The sequence below is a fragment of the Felis catus genome, chromosome B1 (genome assembly GCF_018350175.1).
Source record: "Felis catus isolate Fca126 chromosome B1, F.catus_Fca126_mat1.0, whole genome shotgun sequence".
NCBI classification, from domain to species: Eukaryota; Metazoa; Chordata; class Mammalia; order Carnivora; family Felidae; genus Felis; species Felis catus.
The window spans coordinates 172,266,470-172,280,395 of record NC_058371.1 but is presented as its reverse complement, the minus strand read 5'-3'; the positions used below and the strand labels follow the sequence as shown (position 1 = coordinate 172,280,395).

The following is a 13,926-nucleotide window of genomic DNA, read 5'->3' as shown; positions in this document are numbered from 1 at the left end:
GCCAAGTATTCTCCTCTTCCTATCTTACGTTCCTGAGTTTTCAATCCTTTTAACCTGTTCCCTCCCTGTTCCTCTCTTTATTGTGGTGAGCAAAATGCCTGTTGAAAGTACTTTGCCGGGGCACCTGGGAGGCTCAGTCAGTTGAGCACTGACTCTTGATTTCAGCTCAGGTCATGATCTCAGGGTCACGGGATCAAGCCCCACTTTGGGCTCAGCACTGAGCATGGAGACTGCTTAAGATTCTCTCTGTCTCTGTCTCTCTCCCTCTCTGACCCTCTCCCCCACTCGTGTGCTCGCTCGCTCTCTCTCTCTCAAATACAAAAAAATTCTTAAAGGTACTTTGTGAGGTGTAAGAAAGTTAACAATTCTTTCCTAGAACCTGGCAGTAAATATCATACTCTTAAAATGTCACAAATCCCAAATAAGCATGTTATGCACACACAAAAATAGCTTTGTGTCTAAGCAAACAAAGCAGATAAATGAGGTACACAGACACTAAATTTCTTTTAAAAGATTATAGACCTCTCTGATTTTATGTTCTCTTTTGTAAACTGCTTAACACAGAAAAGTCACAAATCCATCCTAATAAAATCTAAGTCTAAAAAATATTGTTTACAGAATGAATACTTCACCTATGAGGCTAAGACATTTGTGTCAAGTGCTAAATAAAGAAAAATAGGCAATAAAGAAAGGCACAGTCTTCCATATAACTTACAAAAAACTGGGTTTGCGGTTGACAACTATTTACTTTATTGCTTGTGGAGGAAATGACAGTTTCACACCAGAGTTTCACTTTTAAAATTACCAACTGATTTTTCATTCAAATGGTGGTGACGGTTTGCACGCATGCATGCACCCTTACACACAGCACAACACGTGTACCATGGAAATACCAAAACTGAATATTAATAATCAGGTTAAAGTCACTGCTGGTTTTCAAACTGTATTAGGCACACAAACGCTTACAACCACAAAAGAAAACAAAATATAATTCAGGAAATGGAATGGTTGGTTATATTAAGGCTCTCTGACTTTTGTGTTTCATACTCCTCAGCATTGTTACTTTTCCTTCCTAACTAATCCTTTCTATTCACATCCCCTTTCTCTTCCTTTTCTTTATTCTACCCTACTCTCACTCCCCACACCCTTATACTCTGATGGCAGCAGAACAGTCAAATAACAACATTCTGATCTATCCCAATACACACTGAAAATCTAAACTTTTGGAAAAGAATTTTCATCACAAGGAAAGCCAATTAACTCACACCTTTTAGGATTATCTCCAGTGTGAGCAGCCATCTTGTATATAAACATCTAAAAGACAAGGGTCACTAATTTGGCCTTAGAGAGTGACTTCACTTTACCCTTCAATTAACATTCCCTTGTCTAGTACTCCCAGTTTTCAAACATTTCATGAAATGGCGAACAAGTCTAATGGCTAATCATACTCCCAAATAATAGATCTAAACATCACTCTTGGGGCACCTGGGTGGCTTAGTCAGCTAAGCACCCAACTTTGGCTCAGGTCACAATCTCCTGGTTTGAGAGTTCAAGCCCCACATCAGGCTCTCTGCTGGCAGCTCAGAGCCTGGGGCCTGCTCCGGATTCTGTCTCTCCCTCTCTCTCTTTGCCCCTCCCCCGCTTGCACTGTCTCTCTCTTTCTCAAAAATAAACATTAAAAAAATTTTTTTAATTTAAACACCATTCTTGAATGCACAAAATAATTATTCCTGAGTATATGAGAAGAGGGAACAGATTTTAATTTACTTTTATAATCTTGGCCAAGGGGAAGTCTTCTAACATCAAGGCTAGAAACCATCCATAAAGGAAGACAGATCTGACTACATAACAAGAAAAGATGCCATAAACAAAAGTTAAAATACAAGTAACTAACTTGAAAATATCTACAATATATGGTGTATACAGAGGGTCCCTACAAACCAATAAGATAGCTGAGTAGAAAAATGAATTTGCTAGTAAGCAAATTATAAAAAATGCAAATAATCAACAAATAATGAGATGTTCAACTTCACAAACAATAATCAAATAAATTGAAGCTGGATTATTTTTCTCTAAATGTTAAAAGACTGATAATGCCCAGATTTGTCAAGGATATGGGGGAACAGATGCTCACAAACTATTCTGCTGTAAAAGTAAAAACTGGTATACTGGAGGACAAAAACTCATCTGGAAGACAATCAGCAATACTTGTCACAATTTTAAATGTGCATATCCATTGTCCCAGGAAGTCTATTTCTAAAAGAAATGATAAAAGAAATAACATTATTTTTATTTGGGGAGACCAAAAAAAAGTAATTAACTCTTCTTATTTTCTTCTTCAACAGTTACTAGTTGAACAAGTAATTCAGGTCAAATAAGGCAAAAACTTAGGCAAAAATCACATCAAAGTTAAAACAAATTTTAGCACAGATAGCTAATAATAACAAGTTTATGTGCTTTTACTTACAGCTACTGGACACAGATTTCTCTCTCTTGATGATTCTATGAGGTATATAAGGCAAATAGAATATCTCTGTTTTATAGATAAGTAAGTGGAATTAAGACAGACAAAGGCTTTCTATCAGTTTTGCCATTTAGTACCGGACACTTGGGATGAATTACATAACTTCTCTGCCTCTCAGTTTCCTCATGTTACCACCTGCCTCATAAAATTCCTGTGGGGATTAAGGTGGCACACCAAAAACCTCCACCACGGAACCTGGTCCTCCAAATCCCTTTCAGTTTTCCACTTGACCATGACTGCCCCTTCATAGTTTTCCTACAACTCTAAGGATCTATGCAAAGTAGCCATACCCCACAATTAGCAGTATGGCATTTCCCTTCTCATTCCTGACAAGTTTGTATGCTTAGAGGCGGGCACTGTGCCAGGGACATAGAACACAAACAGGAAAATGCCCTCATGAAGCTACCTAGGAGTCAAATTAGTATATAAAGAATTAAATACAAAAGAGTGCTAAGACAGAGCTTCTCACAAAACTAGAAGACAGGAACAACTAACACAGAGACCTTTCCAAAAGAAGCACACCTGAATTGAGTCCTAAGATGATTAAATGAGATGTTTTTTTAAGTAACCTCTACCCCCAACGTGGGGCTTGAACTCACAACCCCAAGACCGAGAGTCACATGCTGTACCGACTGAGCCAGCCAGACTATACTGTTGATAGTCATATAAATCTGAGTTTGAAAGCACTGCTGTTAAGTTCCATAGAGCAGGCCTAGCTCCCCACTCTATCTCAAGCACAGGGCCAGCACTTGAGATAATATTGGATGAATGCAATGGGACACCTGGCTGGCTCAGTCAGTAGAGCGTGTGTGCGGCTTTTGAGTTCAAGCCCCACACTGGGAGTGATTACTTAATAATAAAAGCTTTAAAACTATACGTATCGGTTGAACACATGAGCAGTTATTTCTTTACATCTGGGCTCCCTCCAAAAGAGAGGTTCTTGATTATGTAAAATGAAACTCATGGTAGATGTGTTTTTAAAAAATTGAGTATTAACATAATCTTTAATTGAGATTAATTTTTTGCTATGACTTTACCTATTCCTTTTGACTTTAAGAAATTTTAAGTGGGTATTAAATTAACACTTATTGTGTATTAATTCTGAAATAAATTATTAAAGTTGACCTATAATTAACCCTTGAAATATGGTACTCTCTTGTCATATTATAATATTGTGGCTACAAAAAACAAAATAGTTTCACTCTTTCTACAATATTTCCTCTTCTTCAAATTTGTTTTTGCCAAACTAATTATCTTTTAGAAATCATATATATGTCTACATATAATCAATGTTAATGATACAGCAAAGTCTAGCACAGGCCTCAAGAAATTCTAAGATACCAGTGAGTAAAAAAGAAGTGTGATCTGAAAAAATTTTAAATAATCACAGGTTCTATCCAGGAAGAATTTAAGAACCTGCATCAAATTCCTCTTTATTCCTTCATTCATTTATTCATTCAACAAATATTCACTGAGAGCCTTCTATGAACCACGAACTCTTCTCGGTGCTTGGAATAAACAAAACAGACAAAAGTCTCTGTTTCTGTGGAGGTTTCATTCTACTTTTCTATTCTTGGTCTTTCTGTCTTTAGAAAATAAAGCAAAACACAGGAAATAAAGAACGGACAATATAAAGCACAGAAAGGGAAAAGAAATAGAGAACATATGATTATGGAAGTATCTGCCTCTCTTACTTGCCCTGGAATCTGCTCAGTCTACCTAAGAGACTGCTCCCAAGAAGTGAAAAAACCCAATTCTATTCTTGGTTGTGTTGAGGAAGATGTGTGAAATTCTGAAGCCATAATAAGTGTAATCACATGAGTCCGAGACTACTCTTTCAATGAAATACTGTACTACAGAAAGTTTTCAGGTGTACCTGATCCAAAAGTACTAACCAACACCAGCAAAATTAAACAGAAAATGGAAATTAATTAATTTAGATTTTTAAAAAATAAGTTCTCCTTCAAACATGCATAATTGGAATAACTGAAACATTTAAAACTCTTTATGCCTGATCTAATGATTTATTTCAACATTTTGACATTTTCACCATGGTTAATATAGTCTGATTATGGTTTTTATCCATCCAGAAGTCAACTTTTTACAGCTGACTTCAGATCTAAAAAATAAAATTTACACTATTTCAATGAAGACTGAAATTAAGTTCAAATTGAAAACAGACCTACCAACCTAAATGTCCACCAACAGATGAACAAAGACCACATGGGGTTTACACACACACACACACACACACACACACACACACACACATATATGTGTATTATATATATATAATATTATAATAAATATTATATTATACATGTAATATAATACACATATATATATATATTATTCAGCCATAAAAATAATGAGATCTTGCCATTTATGACAACATGGATGGGCCTAGGGGGTATTATGCTAAGAGAAATTAAGTCAGACGGAAAGACAAATACCACATGATTTCACTTATATGTGAAATCTAAAAAACAAACAAAAAGCACAAAAAGACCATAAATACTGAGAACTGGTGGTTGCCAAAGGGAAGGGGGTTGAAGAGATAGGCAAAATGTACAAAAGGAAGTGGGAGATATAGGCTTCTAGTTATGGAATGAATAAGTCACAGGGACAAAAAAGTACAGCATACAGAATACAGTCAATGGTATTGCAATATCATTTTATGGTGACACATGACAGCTAAGCGTGTGGTGAGCACAGCATATAGAGTTGTCAATTCACTATTTTCTACACCTGAAATGAACGTGTGTCAACTATACTTCAATTTAAAAAACAAATAATTGGGGGGCATCTGGGTGACTCTTGATTTCAGCTCAGGTCATGATCTTACGGTTTGTGGGATCAAGCCCCACACTAGGCTCTGCACTGACAGTGCAGAGGCTGCTCAGGATTCTCTCTCTGCCTCTCCCTTGCTCTCTCTCTCTCTCTCAAAATAAATAAATAAATAAATATTTTTTTTTAATAAATAATTGTGGGGCACCTGGATGGCTCAATAGGTTGAGCAACCAACTCTTGATTTCAGCTTAGGTCATAATCCTGGGATCATGGGATCAAGCTCCATGTTGGGCTTTGTGCTGATCATGGAGCCTGCTCGATATTCTTTCTCTCCCCCTCCGCTTCTCTCCCCCGCACTCATGTTCTCTCTCTCTCTCTCAAAGCTAAAAATAAAAGCATTTAAAAAATAAATAGGGGCACCTGGGTAGCTCAGTCAGTTAAGCATCCAACTCTTGATTTAGCTCATGATCTCACAGGCTTGTGGGATCAAGCCCCATGTTGGGCTCTGCACTGACAGCATAGAGCCTGCTTGGAATTCTCTCTCGCCCTCTCTGTCTCTGCCCCTCTCGCACTCCTGCTCTCTCTCTGTCAAAAATAACTAACTACACATTAAATAAATAAATAAATAAATAAATAAATAAATAAATAAATATTTAAGAAAATAAAAAATAATTTAAAAAAATAGACCTACCACATAATAAATACTGTATTTCTCTAGGCTATATTACTTATTGTCATTAAATGTTCAATAGATTAGAGGGGCGCCTGGCTGGCTCAGTCGGAAGAGCGTGCAACTTTTTTTTTTTTTATGTTTATTTTTCGGAGAGAAAGAGAGAGAGAGAGAACAAGCAGGGCACAGGCAGAGAGAGAGGGAAATGCAGAATCTGAAAAAGGCTCCAGGCTCTGTGCTGTCAGCACAGAGCCCAACACAGGGCTAGAAATCACAAGATCATGACCTGAGCCGAAGTCAGACACTTAACCAATCAAGCCACCCAGGCGCCCCAGCATGTGACTCTTGATCTCAGGGTTGTAGACTCAAGCCCCATGTTGTGTGTAAAGATTACTTAAATAAACTTTAACAAAAATGTTTGATAGATTAAAGTAGAAAGGGCTAGAAAAGATGTTTTCGTACCAGTAAATTTTCTATTCTAGTTAATTTCTCTTTTATTGGAAATAAAGTTTATTTGTACTTCATCAAATACTTATTAAAAATGTACCATGTGCCAGGCACTGTACAGCAGTTCCCTATCCTTGTGGCTCCTGTCCCTGCAAAACTTATACGCTAGTATAAGACGCTGTCAGTAACAGGTTGCCTATCTATTAATATCCAAAACATGTGCCAAGTAAACAGAGGCGTGGTCTTTTCACTAAACACACCAGGGTTTTGTTTTGCTTTTTACACTTTTGTGGATCTGACAAAAGCTATGAATATTTTCCACAGAAATATGCAAAAACACACTATAATAAAAATTTATCCCCGGTTCCTGGCACAGAGCTCCTAAAAACCTTGGAATTTCCTAAGTGACAGAAGTGTCTTCTGTTATTTACAATCAGTCCTTTGGATCACACCTAAGTTTATACTAATGAGGCAACGTAGGATGGAAACTGGTCACCAGAAAGGCCAAGAATGGGAACTCTCAGCCCCACTCCTAGTTCTACAGGGAGAAGAGGTGGACTGAAGATTAGATTATAAAGACTCTTGAATAAGCAAGGTTCGATGTTTGAAGAGCTTCTGGGTTGGTCAACATATCAAGTTGCTAGGAGGGTGGCATACCCAAAGACAGCACGGAAGCTCTGACCCCCCAACCCCCCATATCTTACCCTACAAACCTTCTCCTTCCCTTTAGCTGTTCCTGAGTTGTAGCCACATAATAAACCGGTAAATATAAGTAAAATGTTTCCCTGAGTTCTGTGAGCCACCATAGCAAATTATCAAACCTGAGGAGGAGGTCCTGAAAAGCCCTGACTTAGAGCCAGTCAGTCAGAAGTATAGGTGGACTAGGGCTTGTAACTGGCTTCTGAAGTGGGAGCCACTTTGTGGGACTGAGCCCCTTAACTTATGCAGTCTGCACTAAATCTGAATAGTGTCGGAAGTAAACTGAACTGTAGGACACCCAGTTAGTATCAAGAGAACTAGAGAACTGACTGATGGCAAAAAACACCCCACACACATACAAAACTTTGCGTGTAATCTAAAATTCAGGTTTTCCCTGAAACCTACTAATGGTTCTCCATGAATCCGAAATCAAAAACTTCTGATCCACATACACTCAAGCTAACTCACATCCATCTCAACCTCAGTACCAAGTATATACACACTGATACCTCCTAAAGCTCTCCTCAATCTCTCCACCCCACACCTCCCCTAAGTTCCATATCACGTAGCCAATAGTCTGCCGATACATCTCTGTCCAAATGCCCCAAAGATACCTCCAATCCATAATGTCCAAAACTAAGCTCGTATTTCTGTGGGACTTGCTTCTCTCACTTTATTCCCCACCTCAATGCATAGTACCACCATTCACCCAAAACAGAAACCTGGGTACTGTTTTTCCTCCTCACTCTGACTCTCCACCTATTCATCCTATTTCTCAAATATTATTGTCCCCTTCCCTCTTTTTCTTTTGCCAATGCCCAGAGTCAAGGCATCATTTATTTACTTCTTTAATAAACCCTTGAATAGGACTTGCTCTGTGCCAAGCAATAATTTAAACACTTTAAAAATATTTACTCATTTAATCCTCATAACAACCCTATGACTTTTTTAACTTCAACTCCAGAATTAAAAAAATTGAGAATGCCAACAAGATATTCTCTAGTAAAAGTTTTGAAATTTAAGATGCTCTTAAACATAAGCAAAAAAAGACTTCTTGCATTTTCTACCTTAAGGTGTAACTAACAATTCTACAACACTATTAGAGAGAGGCATCACCTAGTAGGCAGCCCAAATGCAATTTTAACATACATAAGCCAAGACAAAATACCCAACTTTGCCAAGTACTCAAAAAAAAAAAAAAAAAAAAAAAAAATCTTGCATTCTTGGAGTCCTTTACCTGTACCAAGAAGTTTCCAACTTGGTTCATTATATAAATCCACTAGTAGAGTTAGAGATGAAAAAAATTTTTGCAATAAATACTCCTAAACCCATACAGAAGTAAGCTTTCACTGACCTCTAGCTTTAGAAGGTCAAAGTACAAAAGCCACTATATATTTACTTTGAAGTATAATCAAAACCTTCAAGTTACTTTTTTCCACTGCTGATGAGCTCAACCAACAAACAAGTTATATTTGCCTATCAAAAACGCAAAAAGAGGGGCGCCTGGGTGGCGCAGTCGGTTAAGCGTCCGACTTCAGCCAGGTCACGATCTCGCAGTCCGTGAGTTCGAGCCCCGCGTCAGGCTCTGGGCTGATGGCTCAGAGCCTGGAGCCTCTTTCCGATTCTGTGTCTCCCTCTCTCTGCCCCTCTCCCGTTTATGCTCTGTCTCTCTCTGTCCCAAAAATAAATAAACGTTGAAAAAAAAATTTTTAAAAAATGCAAAAAGAAAACAAATTATGTTACTCTGTTCACTTATCTTTGAAAGGTACAGGATTTTATGCAAAGTAAGTATGGCAGTGCTCTGTAGAGTAGTTGCCACAATGTATCTTGGCTTCACTTCTCTACTTTGAAAGTAACCAAGAAATATAAATATTTCTGATTAATATTTTTAAGTCAACCACCAAATCCACAAGAAGAAACTGATTATCAACAAACTTCACAAAACCTGTCCAAATATAAGAATCTTTTATCCTGAAAAACACTAATATACAAATTATATATCTGACTAATATACACAATGATTTAACTGGTAGCACAGCAGAGACAAGCTGTGGAATAAAGTATTTAAAACTATATTGAGGTCTTACACTTTGAAAGCAAAAAGCTGTTAGAATGCTTTCCCTGAGATCAGGAAAAAGATGCAACCACTCCCATCACTTCTATTCAACACTTGTGAAGGTTCCAGCAAAAGCATTTAGGCAATAAAAAGAGAAAGACACAGAGATAAAAGGTACCTAGATTGGACAGGATGAAGTAAAACTATCTCTATTTACAGATGAAATGATCTTATATAGAAAAAAATCCTAAGGAATCCACGAAAAAAACTATTAAAACTACTACATGAGTTCAGCAAGGTTGCAGAATACAGATCAATATACAAAAGTTTCTACACTTTTGCAATGAACAATCCAAAATTGAAATTAAGAAAACAATTCCATTTACAATATCATCAAAAAGAACAAAATACTTAGAAGTAAACCTAATAAAAGTGTAAAACCTATACTGTGAAAACTATAAAACATTGTTTAAAGAAATTAAAGACGTAAACAAATGAAAGGATAGTCCATGTTCATGGCTCAGAAGACATTCTATTGTTAAGAGGGCAATACTCCCCCAAATGATCCACAGATTCAACATCATCACTATCAAATCCCAGCTGGCTTCTTTGCTGATTCTAAAATTCATGTGAAAAGTCAAGGGACCCAGAACACACAAAACAATCTTGAAAATAACAAAGTTGAAGAACTCATACTTCCTGATTTCAAAACTTACCACAAAGGGGGGGGGGGGAGGGCAGGCAGGGACTTACCACAAAACTACAGTAAAAAAGACAGTGTGTTACTAGCACTAAGATAGATAGGTAGATAGGTAGATAGGTAGGTAGGTAGGTAGGTAGGTAGATAGATAGATAGATAGATAGATAGATAGATAGATAGATAGATAGATAGATAGATATAGATAGAGGAAAAGTACAGAGAATTAAAAAAAAAAAAATCCTCACACTTATGGTCACTTGATTCTTAACTAGAGAGCCAAGATAATTCAATGGGAAAAGAAATGTCTGCAAATGGTACAGGAACAACTATCCACATGCAAAAGAATAAACATGAACCCCTACTTCACACCCTATACAAAATATTAACTCAGGACGCCTGGGTGGCTCAGTTAGTTGAGTATCTGACTCTTGATTTCAGCTCAGGTCATAATCTCGGGGTCATAGGATGGAGCCCCATATCCAGCTCCGTGCTGAGCATGGAACCTGCTTAAGATTCTCTCTTTCTCTCCCTCTATACCCCTCTCTCCCTCCTGCTCACTCTCTCTCTAAAATAAAAAATAAAATTTAAAAATTAACTCAAAATGGATCAAGGTTATAGGTGAGAGGTAAAACTTTTAGAAGAAGACAGGCATAAATCTTCATGACCTTGGATTAGGCAATGGTTTCTTAGATACAACACCAAAAGCTCTGAGGAAGTGATGACAGGCTTGAGTAATAAGAAAAAGGCAGACATGTGAGGAAGGATGTGAACAAGGAGATGAAATAGCAAGAACAAGAGCAGAGACAGAACCAGCCTAATACACTCAAAAGACAGAGAGCTAAGAGAGGTAGGTAGGGGCCTTAAAGGTCAACTACTACTACATATGGCAAAAACTACACTATAATAGGGTGACAGCACTAGTCCAGGGGGAGCATTCATACAGTAAAACTCAATGCAAAAGGTATCCCCTAAAATGGGGCATGAAGCAACTCAGATGTATTTAGACATGACAGCTCTTCAAACAGGCTATACTCTAGGTCTCATGTGTGTTTAATTCAACCTTATGCATATGTTCAATAAATTATACCAGCCAACAAATTACATATGCTGATTTCTTAAAAATGGCATCTCAGGTTTCATTCACATTTTGAGCATGTTATTAAATTCTAATAGCAACCAAATTGTTGACATGACTGCTTTTCTATTCTTTTTATCTTTAATTTTGTTTCAATTCCTTTAATAGACATTATGTTCACATGGTTAAAAATTCAAGAGTAAAAAAGTCTGCTTCTGATCCTGCCTCTCAGACACACATTTCCCATCTTCGGAGGTAGCAAATGTTATCAGTTCCTTGTGTATCCTTTCACACTTCAAATAAAAGTGTGTATATTCTTTTCTCTCTTTCTCTGCATAAAGTGAAACTTTACATACTGTCCTACACCCTTGTTTTTTAACTAAATTATCTTGACAACTGTTTTATATCAGGGCATAAAGTTTTCTCTTTTTTAATGTTACAGAGTATTGGATTTTGTAGATATAGTATTTTACCCCTTTGTTGATAACTTCAGTTAGAAAATATTTAAGAAAAAAAAAAATGTAGCCCCCAGGGTAAGAGTTGTAAACGTCTGTGGAAGGGCTTCAGAAGATATGCAAATTCTCTTAAATGTTGTATACATGCCCATATGTATTTCTGTGGGCAGAAAATTTGCATACCACTCACCACATTATCAAAGGGAACTGTGACCCAAAGTTAAAAACTACTGTATTACAATATAACTTGTGCCTAGGTGTTCAATAAATCCACACGGAACAGAATTTTAGTCTGGGGTTTTGCTAACTGTTGTACTAGAGACAGAAAGACTAAATTAAATACCAATGCAATCCAAAATTCGTATCTATGTTATAGACCTTTCCCTTCAGCAAAGAGCAAAACTGACTCATCTGACCCCTACTTCTTTTAAGAGCTTTGTTTTTTTCATCTGCATGCGGACAAAAGTACTAAGATAGAAAAGAACCAAAACTTAAAGTCCTTGAATGATCAAAAGTTGACTATATAAACCATTGTTCACTGTAACTGACAACATCAGAGGCATCTTTGATACCCTTAAACTATGCAATGTTCCAGAGTCCTTCCTAATAAAATTAGATCATTGGTAGTCACATAGTAGTATACCTCCACATGCTAGGTGCCACAAGAAAAGCTTTACACATATTACCCTGTTTAATCCTCAAGCTAATCACTTAAGACAGCTATATTTTGCACCTTTTTACAGTTAAGAAAAACACAAGCTTAAAAAAGTTAAAGTTAAGCTATTTACTTAAACCAAATAAAATCCACCACTACAAAACTACCAAATGGCAGAGCAAGACTAAATTATCGCCTTACTCTTAACCTTCAAGACTCCAAATGTCATCAACTTTCCACAATACTATAGTGCCTTAAGTCCAATATGTAATTATAACCATTTTAGGGAGGCAGTATAATGTAGTGGTCAGAAAAACCGAGGTTCCTACTCTAGTTCAACCACTTATTAGTTGTATGACAAACTGTTTAAACTCTAAAAGCCTCCTTCACCATCCGTAAAACTAGATGGCTGAGAGGTTTAAGTGAGAAAGGTATATAAAACAAACAGCTCACACACTGATATTTGGTGCAAGGTGACTATTATTTTATCCCTTTTTTATGAGAAAAAAACACTGAGGGCTGCAAGGTTTCCCAATGTGGCATAAAAATTTTCCCTCCAGGATGCTGGTGTTGTGATAAGGTAAAAAATAGTTGAAAAAATTACGTCTGATTATGAAGTAGATTCTGGCTTAATAGATCATCATAAATTGTCCTTTAAATATTTCAAACACATATCTGTATCTATTTCCATACCAGCACGAACGTCTGTTTTAATACCTGCATAATCATTTCACGCTCAATTGATATGCTTTATGCACAATTATACAGAGGTGTGTTTTTATAAGATTATTTTTAACATCAGGTGATAAGCGATGACAGCTGTCAGATATATTGTATCTGTCTTTACCTCCAGTGTTGTTAGGGTTTGGGTCCCCCCCCCCCCCCCGGTAAACCGTGTTATCCCTTTGGCTTCTACCAATTCATTTAAACAAAATAAAGCATCCTCCCTAAGCCTTCGGTCTCAAACGGCTCTGTGATGAGCGTTTCGTGGCGCTATTAATGACGAAAGTTCAAGGCCTAACACAACTTACAAAAAAGGAAAGTTTGTTACATTTTTCTCCGCCTTGAACGAGGGCTTGAAATCAATGCTTTAAGCAGGACGCAAAGAGAGGTTTCGGGCAACGCCAAACAGGAAAACAACTTTATCGCCAAGCCCCCCAAATCACCTTCTTTACTCTCTTCCTTCCTCCCTTCCCCCAAGAGTAAAAAAAAAGTGAAACTGCGGCGCAGCACCAAAGGCATGAGCGCAGCCTGCTGCCGAGAGCAGAAACCCCGCGGTCCCAGGAAAGCTGTGCGACCAGTGCCAGATTTTTGGCCCCTTCCGTGCCTTCGCTCCCCTTCGGAGCCCCGCACCGCCGTCCTCCCCCACCCTGCATTCCAAAAGTGCCCGGTCCACACCCAGCCTGCAAACTCTCCCAAGCCCCCGAGCCGCACAGCCTCCCCCAGGGACTCACCATCGCAGCCCACGGACTACGGCGCGGGCGGGCAGGCCGGTGGGCTGGGGAATCCGTTACCGGGACTCGGGATCCATTCGCGCCAACAACTTCTCCCGCGAAGTGGAAGGTGGTGGGGGCCGCGGCGCCCGGTGATGACGTCAGAAGGCGCGCAGCTTCACTTTGGCCCAGGCGGGAGGCGGGAGGTGAGACGTCGGCCCAGGTGACGCCCCGCAGGCCGGCGGGCCGCTGCCATCGCGAGGAGGTACGGGACCGGGGTCCGCGCGCAGGTTTGCGCCTTGGGCTTTTGGTGGGAGCCTTCAAATGGAGCTTCCGAGGTTGATGTACTAAGGCGGGCAAACCGGGATTCTCCCAATTACACGTCTCTAGGGTGCACTGCCTTACACCAGCTTTCGGGTGTT

General features: G+C 38.4%; 1 protein-coding gene across 1 annotated transcript in view; it reads right to left on the bottom strand.

The window, feature by feature from the left end:
- The window catches only part of RFC1 (replication factor C subunit 1), an 86,064-nt gene extending 72,406 nt beyond the window's left edge, over window positions 1-13,658 (bottom strand). The window contains exon 1 of the mRNA XM_011281918.4: window positions 13,526-13,658. Within this exon, the coding sequence (XP_011280220.3) occupies window positions 13,526-13,528 (3 nt within the window). The 5' untranslated portion in view covers window positions 13,529-13,658. The remainder of the gene's footprint in view (window positions 1-13,525) is intronic.
- Window positions 13,659-13,926: the final 268 nt, after the last annotated feature.